At 41.0% G+C, this 16,556-nt stretch overlaps 1 protein-coding gene across 1 annotated transcript; it reads left to right on the forward strand.

Moving 5' to 3' along the window:
* Nucleotides 1–3,097: 3,097 nt before the first annotated feature.
* On the forward strand, nucleotides 3,098–11,302 carry TASL (TLR adaptor interacting with endolysosomal SLC15A4). The gene is made up of 2 exons (XM_061355102.1): nucleotides 3,098–3,723; nucleotides 10,228–11,302. The coding sequence occupies exon 2, from the start codon at nucleotides 10,229–10,231 to the stop codon at nucleotides 11,084–11,086; it is 858 nt and encodes a 285-aa protein (XP_061211086.1). The 5' UTR covers nucleotides 3,098–3,723; nucleotide 10,228; the 3' UTR covers nucleotides 11,087–11,302.
* Nucleotides 11,303–16,556: the final 5,254 nt, after the last annotated feature.

Below are 16,556 nucleotides of genomic sequence, written 5' to 3' on the forward strand. Positions count from 1 at the left end.
AAGGATGATGATGTCACAGCCACCTTTCTTCCACCTTACAAGTGGAGCGCTGGAGTAGTTTATCCATGAGGCTCCATTCAGACAGATATCTGAAAAGCAGTCTTTCCTGCATGCCTATGGATGATGGGAATCTTCACATTTTACCTAGAAAATTATATTGATCTTTTTTTCTACTTCAAGTAATTAAGAGAGAGGAAAGAAAACTGCACAATGGAGGCTTCTTTCCTGTTTAAAGACTGATGTTTTACTCAAGTAATTTATTATATTGGTGTAATTGATGCATTGGAAACTCAGCTTCAGATTCTAATCAAATGTGGCATACTGGGAAGCTTGAAATATAAGTGATTTTGCTGCTGTAAGTAACACAAATCATTCATGATTGTTCTTTATGATGAAGCACTGGATAATGTGCTTATTTCCTTCAGTAACCTCTTCCCTTCCAATGACCAAAAGGATTCAAAATATTCCCTTTGTCATCATATTGCACAAAGTAATTAAACTAGGTGGTAATCTTATGGTGTTATCTTCAACCTTTTGAATTTCAAAATTCCTAATTAATAGCATAGACATACCAAAAGGGGATAGAGCTATAATTGTTTGATAACCTCATTGAGCTTACTTTGTACATGCCTGCTTGAATATATACATGAAAATTGATTTATTTTCTGCACTTATGCCTACTATTACTTTTCACAAAAAGCTATGGAATATTGATCCTCTCAAAGGCTCCCAACTTACTATTTCTAGAATGCAAACATTTCACCCAAAAGTGACAGGCAGCTGCTTTGCACTTCTTGACAAAACAGGCCCAGGCTAAGCAGATTTATTTATACTGAACCTCTGTGGTGGAGTGTGTAGGTGTACAAAAGGAACGTCAACCTTGTGTTTATGACAGTATAGCATTATCTGTTACAACATACTGAGACATGATAGGTGAATGGTGTCATTGGGCAAGGGTTACTCGGTGAAGAAATGATAAACTGTCCAGTAGAATCCTACAGATGAGTCCCTTGACAACATTTTTCTGTTCTGCTTACGTCAGCCAATAGCGCACCACATTTGGAGCTGATGTGAACAGTGAAACAGCTGGTGCTGAAACCCTACCTCCATGGTGTACATATTCTGGGGTGGTCAGATTTGACTAGCTCTGCTGTGTCCTGTGAAAGCCCATGAGGAAACTTGCCCATGGCATATTTGAAGTATGGTTCTGGTGAGTGTCCCCTTGCTGAACTTCACCCAAAAGGAATCTGCTTCACATGGTTAAAAGAGGCAAAGCATAGTGAGGGCATACAACTGGCAAATGTTTTGGAAAGAAACTCCTAAACTGAAATAAAAATCTAAGGTGTACATAGGGTCAAAATTAAAGCAGTTCCCTGGAGAAAACTCTCTGTCAGTAGAAAGAATGTGGTAGAGAAGGAAACAGGGAACTATGCAACTTACTTCAAATGTTTTCCTTCTCACTTGTGGGACTGGAGATAATGTATTCTTGATGCCCTGGGCTTGCCATAGTGGAGTAAACTGATAAAAATAAATTTTCTTTGCCTCAGATAATCTGAGCTACATTTACAGATGAGGAGACTGACTGAGACTCCCTAAGGTGCTAAAGCTTTCTCTCTGCTGTCATACAGTTCTACATCTCCCTTCCACAGGCACATACAGCTACTGTATACAAATACAGATAATGTTTGACTTCCTCTAGAGCACTAAAAACATTACATGTGCATGCCTAGGGAAGAAAAAATAAAGCCATTTATTTTTTCCAAATCTAAGTGCCTGAAGGCAAGTCTTGACTCCATACTGAAGTATTTCTATAAAGCAGATTTAGTTTTCAGTGGTGCTGGGTAGCTGTGCTTTTCTGGCTGTGGAAGCACTTTTTATGTTCAAAAAATCTGACATTTGTATCTGGCTGTTTTTACATGGACTTAGATGATTTCTAATATATTTTGAAAACTTTCTGAGGACCTCTACAGAAATGCTTTCTTATACTACCAAAGTTATTTCCCAACAGTCTAACTAGAAATACTGAGCTTCTGTGTATATAAAGATCTCTGGATATACAAAAGAAGTAAAATTTCCCAGCAATTTATTTCTTGCTCCCCTCAATACTATTTCAATCACATATAGAAACACTGAAAAAAATATTGGGCCTGCATATATTTGACAAGACCTGATGGTGGCCCACAGTACCAGTGAAAGATCAGAGAAAAAAAATCAATAATGTTAATGTTAAGCATAAAAGAGTTGTCTGTTACTACAGTAGCTTTGTTTCCACAGGAGCACTTTTACAGCAAAGACATATTGAGGTTTGCATTAAACTGCCTTTTTTTCCCCAATTTTTGTGCTTTTTAGATGCTGTTGATCTTAACATAACATATGATTGGGTACAACATTATTTGATTAAACTATTGTATGCATTAGCTAGTGGTGTAAGGCCAGTAAGGCCAGACTGACGTATGTACTTTTTCCATGCCTGTGGCTAAGAAGACTTTGTATACTACTCCCAATTATGTACCATATCACAGGGAATATTTAGAAAAATTATGGTAAGAGAAATGTTGAACTGCCTCATATTTTTCTGGCTGGAAGAGTTGGAGGTTTCTGAGAAAAAAATAAGGGACTTAAAATACCCTGAGAATGAAAATAAATTTCTCTTATTATTGAAAAGTATGGATGCCTGATGATGGGTTTTTAAGCAATCCTGTACATCCTTTTGGCATCCATTCAGACACTCCAGTTACATCCTTTAAACAGTACTTATCCTCTGTCATAGAATCGTAGAATTGGTTGGGTTGGAAAGGACCTTAAAGATCATCTGGTTCCAAACCCCCTGCCATGGGCAGCGACACCTTCCACTAGAACAGGTTGCTCAAAGCCTCATAAGGAATATGTCCTTTAAGGAATACTCTAACAACCTCAAATCCCTATTCACTGCCTGTACATCTCCAGCTTGGAGGGTGAACTCCCCCTTGCCCAAGGTATTTTCATACACTGCCCCTGCTAAGACAAGCTGCCTTCGTGGGAATGGCAGGCACTGAGGTACCAAGAACATCTCAAGTCTTTCTTCATGACAGGTTTTGCAGATTCCAAGCAAAACTTGATAAACCATCTCAGCTGTATGGCTTAGTGGAAGATGAGATATATGAGGTTCTGCAGACAACAAAGTAGGCCTGCTGGGATATGCATTCCTGCTTTGACATCTCAGTCTTCCTACCTATTTGACATGACCATCTTGACATATCTAGATGTCTTGAGGTGTCAATTAAAAGGAAAACGATAGGTAGTGGTTGAAGCAGGATACACTATAAAGTTGCCAACAAATAAGCAGTTTTTCTAAGATTGTTCTAGCTATTCAATTCACTAGTTTTTTTTCCTTTTTAAATAGCAGTTAATAAAGAGAAGTCCTTGACTGATTGTGTTGCAATCAGCTATTTTAACAGCACACAGTTTCACAACAAAGTTTCGTTTAGACATAAAAGAGGAAGCAAGTTCAGCATGCTGCTGTTCAGTCAGTTATAAAACCCCCTCATCTCCTAAGGGACTTTCTTTCTATACTTCTGTGCTCTAGAAGAGTAGAAATAAAACACATGTCATCTTAGAAGTGTATTTAAAAAGGAAATAAAAACAGAGTGTTGCATTTTGGGGTAGGACAGACTCACAGGAAGCTTTAAACTGGTTAGTAGACAACAAATTTCCTGTACCTGGTCTGCTGCTGTATCTTTGGAGGTAAGAACTAAAATATGCTATGCATTATATAAATGTATGAAAGTGTTGCTTTTGCTTATCAAAGTGGCTCAGTTCTGTTTGTGTGGGATAGGAGCTGGTAAAATGGAGATGTACTTTTTCTGGTTTTGCATGCGTCTGTTTGCAGCATCATATCCACTGACCACATGCAGTTTCTGCTGCCTTAAGGAGTGATGGGAACATTTCAAAAGTGCCTTCTTCACAACCATGACTGGCTGTGATTGCTATGCAACTTTGAAATACAAACAAAAAATTATTCCTCTGGTGTTTCTAAAGCCTTTCATAAAAGCATAGTAAAAATAGGTTTTTTTTTTTTTAGAATACTTTCAAAAGGGAGCCTTACCAAGTGTGTTGCTTTTATCATGATTCTAGTATTTTTATTGGTCTTTCTGTGCATGTTAGTGTACTGTCTAAATAATGTCCTTAATTGGGAGTACTCCATTTGTAGATTAGAAATAAAAATAGCCATCATAACAAATAAACTTGGGCATCGTATTAAAAAAGAATTAATAGAAAAAAAGCTTAGACTTCTCTCAGACCAAGATGAGATTAAAAGGTATAAACAAGTGTTATCAGTTTATTTTCCTGATTCATAGCAAATTTCTTCATTTGCTTCTAATTCACAGCTTGACATGGGTACACACATACAACATGCGCCCTGCCCCCTCGTTTTTATACTCTACAGCAGATGTGACTAATGTTTCAATGTTCGTTAGTGCATCATTTCCCTTTGATCTCTTGGGAAACCCCTTCAGCCTTTTCTATCTGTCTTGCTTTAGCATTTATTCTTTTCACTTCTAGCAAGTGTATTCTCTTCTGTAAGAGTGCACATGAATTTATTTCCCCTTTACTTCAACTGCTTAGATACAAAATACGGCAGTCCATATAGTTCAGTTATTATAACAACTAACAACTCATTAAAATAAACACACAAATCCCAAAACATGAGATTATTTCCACTCCAGAAAGACATGAAAGCAAAGGGTACTGGAAGGTGTCCCTAGCTATTGCAGAATTGGAACTAGATGATCTCTAAGGTTCCTTCCAACCCAAACCATTCTATGATTCAATGGTTATGAATGTAGTGCCCAATTCTGTCCTGCCTCACATTTCATGTTGTTGCTTACAGCTGCAGATATGAGATGTAAAATGTTGTCAAACGAGATGGATATCCTAAACCAACTTTGTATGGGTATGGATGACTAAGAAAAATGTGCAAAATTATGAACCAGACTTGCTCTGTATGAAGTTTCAAGGAACTTGAACTGATAAAACAGACTTAGATGGGAAATTATTTGAGAGCTCAAGAAACTGTATTTACCCGCATACAATCTTAATTGTATTTTCATGGAAGCCTGTGCCCCCAACTCCACTGAAATATAAAACAACACTCAAACAATACAATAAGAATATATTTTTTCCCTAAATGAAAGAAATCAGGTGCTCCCAAAGCTCACTGCCATCCATTTAGCATGATTAAAAATGGGTAGACACTTGTATAACAAGAGCATTCAACAGTACAAAAGACATAAAGTATCACGTGTTCCTGGGGAAGATGCCCCGCCTCACTTGCTCGCTTCAGCCTGTCCTTCAAGAGCATTCCTGCATACTCTTGAAATACAGGATTATTATCCTCGCAAACCTACTCTGATTGTTGTCCCCAAGTCAGCTTATATTCCCCTGTGGGAGAGGTACTCCTAGCATTCCTGCATCTCTTGAACTGTTGACATATGAATAAAGAAGAGCAGGGCTTGTGTTTTCTTCTGTGAGAAGACCGAACGGTCAGGACAGAGAGCTGTGGGGAGAGAACAAGCGGGCTTTGGCTCATGACTGTTGCTGAAAGAACTTCACAGTGCAGTCCCACAGGTCCCAGAACTTCCAGAGCAGCAGCAGCAGGAAGAGGAAATTACACAAGTAGCATATAGTATTTGGGTGCTTCTGCAAAACTGCCTCTTAGCTATTCCTCTTCTGCCATGGACAAAGTGGGCCAACACCTATCTCAAGTAGCAACTGCGCTTACCATAGAATCATAGAACAGCCCAGTTTGAAAAGGACCTTGAAATATCATCTGGTCCAACCTTTCATGGGGAAGGGAACGTAGATGAGATTATCTAGCACCCTGTCCATCTGGAAAACCTCCAGCAATGATGACTCCACCAGGTCACTTTCACCAAGGCTTTTCCATAGCCACGTCATATTCTAGCCTGTACTGGGCATTTGGTTGTGTTGTCCCATGTGCAGGACCTTGCGCTTGTCTTTGTTGACAAAGACAGTTCTTCCTGACACACTTTGCCATCCCGTCCAGGTCTCTCTGTAAGATGGCTTTCCCTCCTGATGCACCCACCTCACCACACAGTTTCCTGTCATCAGCATTACCTGTACCCGAGCCAGCCCCAGGCACTGGAGACAGCCCTTCTCAAATGGGTTTCAGGCATTAAGGAAAGGCTATATTCATCCATAGGCACAGGTCATTATACTACCTTCTTCACTCTCCTGATTTCCCTATGCTGGATGCACTGAGGCTCCCTGGGAGCTGTTTCACAGCAGTGGAAGGTACTGAAACATACACAGGCTTGCTCTCCAGCCCATCCTGCTTTCCAGGTGAACTCTTGCATGCATGTCATGCAACCTGAGATAGATCCCAAATCACAGTGAGGGAATCTTCTGTATCTCCACAGACTGGAAAATCGTTGCTTAAAATGGGGAAAAAATGCTACAGGTGGCTCCACAGGATTTGAGTTCAAGACAGGGGAACTAAAATCTCATCGAGAAGCCCATCTAGTAAGTCAGCTAGAAGTTAAGGTATACCTTGTGATAAAACTTGATCTCTAACCACCAGCAGCACAACTTTAGTGCCATTCAGAGCCTTGGATTCAGTAGGGATCTTAAAGCCAGACATACACAAACTAAGCTTGTTTCTTATATGAGTTTCCATCCCCTCTTTTTGCAGTGCAAAAGAATGTCCCTTTCCCTACTGCGCTGTGATCCCAGCTGGCACCACATTCTTTCCATTCTCCCTAGCAACTTTTTATCTTGTTCAGGTTTGTATATAAGACACAATTTATCATACCTCTTTGTGTACACTTCTCAGGCTTTCCTTAACTGTTTTGCTTACCCTGAGCCAAGAACTCCTATTCTGTTTGCCTTCTCCCAGACTCTAATCTGAGGTCTTTATGCAAACACTGGCACTATCTCTGAGCATTTTAACCCAGCAGACTTGCTGCCACTCAGAAAATACTGGCAATACCACTGAATTTTCCACAAAGCTTTAAACATTCATCCTGCATTTAGGCTTTTCTTACACTGAAGAACTGAACAAAAACCCCAGGCAAGACATGAGTTTTTAAGATCATCTGATAGTAATAAAGACTATGTCCAATAGAAACGAGTGTGAACTGTACAGTCTTCTCTTTCTGTCTCTAACAGGCTTGAACAGACTGTAGTGAGCTCCCATTGCCAGAACAGTAGCCACACAAGGAAAAATCACTTTGTTCACCTTGCATGCAAATGCATCAGATCAGAATTATAAAAGGAACTGTTTTTCCTTGTGGAAGGAAAGTAATTCAGTAATTTTCATGAAGAGGGAAGTGAAATCTGAATTTAAGGATCACAAAACCCAAAATATTGAAAGACAATAGATAAAATCCCCATGCACTTGGAATCCTGGTACATACATGTGACTGAGGCGTTGAAGGGGGATTAAGAGAAGGGGCATGAGAAGTAGAATTAATGAAAACTGTCATCCTTATCAGACATAAAATACAAGAATTAAAGGTGACCCAATTGCGTGACCAGCAACTGGTAATGATTGAATGACAACTTGACAGAGCTATATGTTATATTAAGTACCAGAACGTCTCTTTTGCATTCAGGCTCTCAGCACTGCCTATCAACACTTCAATCAGATTTCCTTGCAGAGCTGGGAATAGATTAGTGCAACAGTCCTTGCCAGCTTCGAAGGGTAAGCTTGTAACTCATTCAACAAAACACACAACTCCTGAGCAGGATGGAAGCCTAATCCTTTTCAATTTTCAAGTTCTTTTGTTTCCACTCCTGTCTCAGACATCATGCTCTGAAACTCTTAAAATAAGTATTGCAGAAGGCAGTGCAAAGAAATGAAACCATCGGTTTCATTTCTCTAATGTATCACCTTATGACAGAAACAACAAACATCTGGGTAGTAGGAAAGACAGAAGTGTCACATGCTGCCTGAACACAATTGGCTTTGCCTACGTTGGTTGAGCAGTGAACAAGCCATATGTTCCACTCATTTCTCAGAATCCACATTAAAATTAAGCATAGGATTAACCATATAGGAATTCCAGACTCATTCTTGCCAACTTTCGTAGTGACTTTGAAATCAGGCCATCTGGGCCCTAGATGACTGTGGGAAAGGGAATAGCCTTTGCACTGCAGAAGAGAGGAACAGAAGAAGAGAGGGGGGTGCGTTGATAACCTGAGTAGCTCTAGCATTTGGCTAGGATTTCTGTGGTAGCACCTAAATTACAGGTAAAAACTAAAGCAAGGGAACAGAAGCATACTGCAAGGAATACTAAGACCCAAGAGTGATTTCCACTCCCCCCTCACTGTGTAAATAGATCACTTTTCATGAGATGTTACGTGCCCGTGGGAAAGCTCACACAACTAGCAGCAGAAGGGAGGATCCAGGGTCACCAAAGCAACTGTTTGGACACATTTAATTTTCTGTGAATATTTCCTTCTGAAGGAAGTTCATTTTCCCTCCAACCCTCTTCATAGTGTGGAAGTGATTTCCTCCTTCTTCCTCCTGAGGAAAGTCTTTTCTCATGCTGTCTCATTCCTAACATCAGCGTAAAGTCTGTATCCATGCTTGGACGGGATATAGCCAACATTTGTTATTAGTGCAGCATTTTGTACTTGCAACTGTGACCCATGAAATACTTTGCTAAGAAATGAGAGTCCATTCACTCTTGGAAAAGATAAGTTGAACATTCTACAGCAGCATGGGGTAGTGCAGTGTGTGCCAGAGAGATGACACCTCCCCATTCACAGTTTGTGGGAAGATGTTCTCATACTGGTGCTGCATCACAGCGTGTGTTGTGAAATAGACAGGCAAACTGCCAAATAAGTGGAACATATGTTCATATCTGCAGAGTCAGTATCCGTTAAGGATTAAAATGATATAATTAGATTAAATAGTAAATGAAGAGAAGTATTCATTATTAAAACAAAGACAAGTTATTTGTTCCTCTATCACATAAGATATTTTGTACTATAGAAAGAAAAGAACAGTTTTTCTTTTAACTTACTTTTACTTAAGATTTATTTTCTTTTTGCTAGACCACACCAATTTTAAGGACATCTTTCTCACTGACCATTTCCTTGGCATCTATTAAAAGAAAAGGCAGAAGTGGACTTAAGAACAATTATGTGGTAGTGGAGCTGCTAAAGCTTGGGCAGAACGTTTGTTGATGTGCAGATGCATGTGTGTCCTTGCTAGCGAGTCCTGTCTTTCATTCTAACATGTCTGTGCAGCTTTTGAGGCTAAGCTGCCTGCTCAGATTGTGGAGTGAGTTAGTGATTGCTGGAACCTGACTGTGCCTTTATAGAAACACAGTGCAAAACTGATTTCAGAGCTGATGGTGGTACTCATGACTAATCCAACAGTGAAAGAGCCAGAGTACTTCTGAAACATGCACTTTCCTATGCATTGCACTGAAATATGTCCCTTCAAAAGTACACTGCGGATTTCTACATCTAGGGTAGTCAGTTTAAGATCTTTTTATAGTAACTGGAGAGTGATAAGCAAATCTAGGCCACAATTCATCTCATAGGTGTCTTAAACAAGACAGATGAATTGTGCCTCCAAAAAGCCTTGCTTTTGCCACTGACATTTTCATGTCTAAAAGTTAGGGGCAATTCCAACTTGCTTTGCATACGGAAGTGTGAAGCTCTAATTTAACGATGTGACATTTGTTAATGAAAAAGGAACCACAGTTACAATCACTGATTAGTCTGGAACAGAAGGGTTGATATTCTCAATATGAATCCCAAATCAACATAGTTCAAGGCAGGTGACTAACCACAAAACAAAGGTTGCTTCAAAGCATATGCAAAGAAGGGGAACTCCTTTGACTTCTTACTGAAGTTAAGGGCAAAAATATGGATACTTAAGTGTAAGATATTACAGCAGTTATTACGACAACAAACCACTTGTTGTTCATCTCTTCTCTACTCACTGTTGTTGGATGTATTGGACATGCCATAGGTTATGTTATACAGAATATGCTTTGATGTGATTGAGTTAACATCACAACAGGGAGATTAACTGGTCAGTCATTGCCTCAAGTCTTTTAGAAGGACACTCTTGTTCACGTCCAAATTGGAAACATCTCTTTGCAGCTAGTACCAGACTTTTCAGCATAGTCAATACTCAGTGTGTTTGTAATGAATTAATGGTTTCTTGTCATTTTTCTGTCTACTGGTGGCTCCTTCCCTTTGGTGAAGGATGCTGTCGGAAGGTTACCTTTACAGAATTGCCTACCCTTGTGAAGACCTGAACCGTGAGCTCTACAGCAAGAGTTCGGCTGAGGAAGTGGTGTATGAAATGAGGTCCATTAATTATTCTTCCAAGGATGAAGCACAAGGAAAAAGCCTCCTTCAGAGATGCAGATATGCTGGCAAGTGCATTTCCTCTGTCTGCTCTAGAGGTAGCAAGCATAGCAGGAGACAGAAGAATAATCCACAACCTACACAGCACCCCGCAACCATGGAGCAGCCATCTCCATCTATGCATGTCTGTGAGGGGCTGACAAAAAAAGACACCTACCTGGTTCCACCTTCCTGCAAAAGCATTTGTAAGAACTACAACGATTTGCATATAGCTGGGGACTACGTGGTACCGATTAGCTCAGTGACGACAGATTTTACCTGCGACAGTGGCATCGGCCCCTTCTTGGAGTCCTCAGAGATTCCTCCCCCCATGGAGTCCATGAGGCCCCCCCCCACCAGTGACACCATTCGCAAGCCAGCCCAAGGCTCTTCCTCATGCTGGCGGCTGGCAAGCTTAGTGCCCCACCAGCAGCCCCTCTCTGACTCAGCCCTGAACAACTACCTTGAACAGAAGCTGGTGGAACTCTATAAGCAGTACATCATGGATAGCACAGCAAACAGGGCATCCCCCACTCACATCCTCGCCTCTGAACTTATCATGACTAATGTAGATCAAATCAGCACGCAAATATCACGGGAGAGGAATATGGAGACCAACAAGGCCAAGGACATTGTCATTAGCCGCTTCTTACAAATAGCCAGTGGAAAAATATCCTCAGAAATTAGCACACCTAGTCTGCATATTTCCCAGTAATAGCCACACTAATGCATAGTATTTGCATGTCTGCCGTTAGAAAGCTTTTATGTTCTGCAAGGTCAATTTATAGTTTTTTAAGACATTTTTCTGCTTCTTAAAAATGCATTTACTATCTACCATTTAAATTAAACCTTTCAGTATGTATTAAATAAGTGAAAATATCTGTACTCTGCAGCACCTATTGTGGAGTAGGTGATTTATTGGGTTGGGCTTTTTTGTTTTTTTTTCCTTTAAAAAAAAAAGTTTTTTCCTTAAAGGCTTATTTTAGTGATCCTCAGATGTTTTTAAAATGTTTTGTAGAAAAAGGAGTAAGAGCATATGACTCTCCTTTCTCCCCACATGCTTGACATATTATTTCAACTTTTCTCTGTCTGGAGTCTGCCATCCTACCTTGGGGTCTGTGCGCAGCGGAGGCTTGCACCCACACAAGCACAATCCCAGTGGTGGCAGAGCCACACAAATACAGAATTTAGGATGTTATCTAGTTCATCTCCCTGCCCCAAGTGGCTTTGCTTAAAACATCCCTCAAAAACTTTTGTCATTTATCCTTAAAGATATTAAGGGATAGACACTTTATGGTTTCCTCTATACTAACCCTGATTGTTTACTTGGTGTCTTCCTGTGAAAAGTTATCAGCCCTTTTTGTAAAGGCAAACTGTTTCCAAACAGCGTGCACGTGTACCTGCATGTTTGCACTGAACCGAACCGTTGAAACAGTCGCTGATGACCTGCAGTCACAGACAGGCATCACCTCTGCCAGCTACTTGCAGACCTGTAGCTGCGGAGTTGTGGTGGGGGGATAGCAATGATAGCAAAGGGGAAAAAGAAAGAATTCTCCTTTAAGAGAATTGCACATTGAAAAGTAAGGGCTATTCCAAAGCCCATTTAGTTAATGTGAACATTTCCTCTGAATGCAGAAAGAAAACTGAAACAGACTGCTCAGCTGCTCAGCTAACCACTTCTTTTGTTAGCATCATTGCTGTGTATCATGTGTATAATATGAACATGATGTATTTATAATAGGGTGGCCATTTTTTGCAAAATTTCACTAAGTCTTACAAAAGAAGAAAATAAAAGGAAAAAGAGCAGCCTTGTGGCAATTGTGGCAAAGATGGTTACCTACTTTCAGTCTCGTGTAGAACATGTTGTCAATGCCAATCCATTATTGGTTTCCAAGTATAATGTTAATACTAATTTATCATAAATATTAATATTGCCTTCACATTATTGATTCCACAGTGTTGTTCTGGCCTTTGTGCTCTTACTTTTTTTTTTTTTAATGTAAGGCAAGCCTTTACCTATATTTCAAAACAAATGTAAAATAGTATGTTTATTCTATTGCTGCTGTCTTTTCAGAGGTTACTGGGATAACTCAGTATATTTTCTGGCTTGTGCAATGAAGGGGTTTCCAAAAATCGGTTGCCATAATAACCTTATATGTGTGAATCCAGAGTCTGTATATCTGTTGCCATAGCAGCCTACCCGAATACTATTATTCAGCAGTTCAAGACATAATTTCTGGCATATGATATTTCTAAACTGTGATCAAATGAATTTAAAAAATAGAAAAAATTCCTATTTTTAAGAGAAAATACCATTCATGGTAATGCACAGGCACACATGTGTTCTGTATGCAAAATCCATTACCAGCAAATCTCTCAAAATTCTTCCAGAATAAAAAGATACGCTAGAATCTGTGAAATGGCTTCCAGAGGACAGCAAAAGCAAGCAAATATTGTAGTTTTATGTCCTACAGATTCAGACTTTTCAAAACATTGGGATTTTGTTCATGCCTATTGACATTCACATCACTGAATTTTAGTAGCAAAAGATGTAGTAGAAAGCAACTTTCAGAGTTAAATATGTAAATCAATACCCTTGCTGAAAGATCTGTCACCTTCATCAGAGAACATAATTGACTCTTACACTCAACTCTACCCACTCCACAGACCAGGTCCTGGCAAACAAAATGGCACTTTATCATCTGTTACTTAGAAGTCCAGATCTTGATTTCCGCCTGCTGGTAGGGTTGTGGCTAAACCTGCAGCCAGCATCCGCTCACCACAACCTCCTGACTCAGAACCAACACAGGGAACAGCAAGGGCAGCTGGAGAACAGGGGCTGGGAAGCCTGCCTAGACTCACAGGGAAAGGTCCTCTGGCTTACTGGGCTCACTCCATAACTACAGTGTCAAAGAGCTGCAACAAGAAAGAGGGGCTTAGTACTCAGAGGACAGTGCGGTTATAACAACGAGCTACAGAGCAGGTGAGAAGAAAGGCAAGTCTTACATGTACAAAAACATGGCTCCTGCATATAGAAGGCATGTTTGATACTTATATTTGGTTGATCAATCAACTACAAATCATCCAATTCTTGTGCAGCTTTCTTCCAAGCAAATCACTTACTACAGCCATACCCACATTCAAGTAAAGGTTTTATTTTGTACTGTCAGACTGACATTTATGAATTTTATTCATGGAAGGTCATTATCATTGCAGAAGTTGGTTTATTCCAGAAAGACTGCATCAACCACTTCTTCCCCACATATGGTTATTTTCTTTTCACTGCCTAAATATAAATCCGCATTTCATTTTGAGCCCTGCAGTGTACCTGCTTCTAGCATGAATTACATACCAGCTGCATCCCATTATCTGAGGTAGTACAAAATGGCTTTTGGATTTAAGACAGTTTCTATATAAACAACTATTCCACTGTGCTCAGCTGAAAGTGCATTTATATCTCTGTCCTTCCTCCATTTAAAACTAATCTTCCTCTGCACAGGTGTCTTTCTAGGCGTGGCTGTTTCCTTCTAAAAGCACTTGGACAGCAATGAGGCTGCTATTACCATGAGTCAGGTTGTTATCTAATGCGATTATCATCTCTCTCCTTCTCCCTCCCTCTCCTTCTCTTCTGCCTCAGGGTCAAACGTTTAAAGAGAGAGAGATCCCAACTTTTTAGTAGCTCTGTTAAATAACTAATTTTTAGCCAGGGGCACATCATTTCTTGACACAAGCTTATCAATATGCTGATGGAGTTACGGTGTCTGGGGAGTGTGTGTTGGAGCGGAGAGTTTGAATTCTGCCCTCACAATACTTCCTAATAATATGTCTATTTTAATATGGCTAAGATTGCTTAAGAAGGCACAGAAAATCATAATGAATAATTCAGTAACTGTTTGGTTGGTATTTTGACCAGCTGTCAAGAAACTGATCTCAGAAGGATAGCTTATAATCACTACCAGCATACGCTAGCAGCTTCCTTAGGAATTTTTTCCAGAACATATTACTCACTGCTGATGACATGATTATAGCAGCTAGGAGTTTTGTTGTTTATATATAGTGTGACTGTGCCCCCAAGAGTCCAAGCCCATCACTGTGGCAGGTGAACACTACCCATGTGTGCCTCCAGGAAGTCTGGGATGAGAAAAATCGGGGGGGGGGGGCCGGGGGGGGGGGAGAGATAAAAGGGGAAAGGCAGTCGTCATGTTTGTTGCAACCTAGGGGTCCTGCATTTGGATTTAACCCCTCTGCTGGCTCTGATTGCTTATCCATACCAAAAAGCGGTGGGAGGGAAGAAGAAGGGATATAAAGTGCAGGCTGGGCTTTGTGCTGAATGCGAAAGTGAGCACATGAACATGAAATGTTCTGATTACTGTGTTCAGATGAAGGCAAAAAGCTAAGCACCTAAAACTGAAATAAACAGTGCTGCAGTGCTGACTCCACCCAGACATGTTGTTGAGGTTTCACCTCAGGGAAGCTGCTGCAGGGCAGGAGCAGCTTGGGATCTCCCACCACTGGTGGGTTCAATGGAGCACCCTGAGGTTCAGCTCATTCCCCTTTTGCTGTTCCTTCACAGCCTGAAGCAATAGAGAGTTATTTAGGATTATCCCTTCCCTAAGCTTCTTTCTACCATGGGTTTCTCTCGGAGATAGGACCTGTTGAGGATGTAACAGCTGCCAGGAGCAGTTTGGGCAGAAGAAGGGTGAAGGGATGCAGGTTTAAGTACCATTTTTTATCAGAATTGCTGTAAAATATCTTTGGTACTGGTGTGGACAGGGGAGATACCTCTTTTTCTCCCAGATTCAGAAGGGACTATTACCAAGTTAGGGAGTTCACCATTTTACAATGATGACTTCCTACAAATTTTAAACCAGTGCTGAAATACGAAAGGCTTGCTGCACTTTTCCTAATTGATGAAGTTAATATCTTGTCACACACCTAGTGAAATGTAGCCTGTGTGCTTGCAATAGCTGGTGTGTGTCCACTTGGCATCTCTGTGTTCCAGAAGCAGCCTGTCTCTGACAGGCTATGGCTGGTATTCAGAAGGGGCAGGAATTTCTCCAGCTGCATTAATTACTCACAGCGTGGACACAGCAGGCAGCTTAAATCAATGTATTGATATTTGCCAGTGAAAGTGAGCAGGGCTGGCTTCTGTTTGGTGGAGCAAGCACGGACCGAGGCCTGGCTCCCAAGCTGTGTTGTGCTTAGTAATACCATCACTGTCTTAGAAGACCATTTACAGTTTAGAAATGTATGGCAAATAATGACTAACAAGTAGAGGAACAGAATTTTAGATCAAAGCAGAATTTACTCTGTGCATTGCACCATTACTTCTGCTTTTGCTGTACTGGGAAGAGCTGGCTTGCTGTCTCCCCGGCATTAATGCTGACAGGATTAAGGTGACTTTTCAGAATATTAAGCAGGCTTTCTAAGGACTGAAAGGAACAATGTTCCTGAGGCTCTTTCTCAGGCCTTCTTACATCTCTGTCAAGGTAAATGTTGGATGAAGTACCTTGCCTGAAGTGGAAATTCCCTCAAGGAATATTAGTAGTGCCTCACCTTAAGTTAATGTCTGCTTATTACTGAACTCCTTGCTGCTGTTTCCCTCAGCATCACCCTCCCACGTTATCTTTCCACAAGACTGGTTATGGTGGGCTCCCGCACTTCTGCCATGCCGCAACCTCTAGGAGTCCCCCGAGGTTTCCTTCCCTCCTGCTGCCATGCTACCCCCTGTATGGTGGTTTTACATGCCACAATTGGCCTGCTCCTGTGTTCTCTCACCTCCTGTTGCCCCTACACTCCCCCTCACAGAAGATGATCCTGGCTCCCTCGAGAGCCAGGAGAAGGACCAATAAGAGAGCACAGATGGATACCGAGCATCTGTTGGGAAGCACTGGAGAAGGGTGAGGAGGATGGGGAGACTTCAGGAAGGCTGCAGAGTTCCTGTGGCAGCAATGAGGGACCTGTGCAGAGGCAGAGGAAGCCCTTGCAGAGCAGGGTTTGTGAAACAAGCTGGGAGGCGGCGGGGAGCTGAGGAAAGAGGTTTCACATTTTTCTGGTGAAGACAAGCCTGGGGGGCGGCAGTGTTTCCAGCCACTCCCTTTCTGCGAGGAGTGCCTCTATTCGAAAGACAAGAGTCTTGCTGGAGCTACCTGCGCCATTTTTCAAGCTTAAAGAGTTGTAGAATC

This window comes from Neopsephotus bourkii, unplaced genomic scaffold, assembly GCF_033783945.1.
Source record: "Neopsephotus bourkii isolate Nb327-2 ecotype Australia unplaced genomic scaffold, CSIRO-AGI_Nbou_v1 NB_780, whole genome shotgun sequence".
NCBI lineage: Eukaryota > Metazoa > Chordata > Aves > Psittaciformes > Psittacidae > Neopsephotus > Neopsephotus bourkii.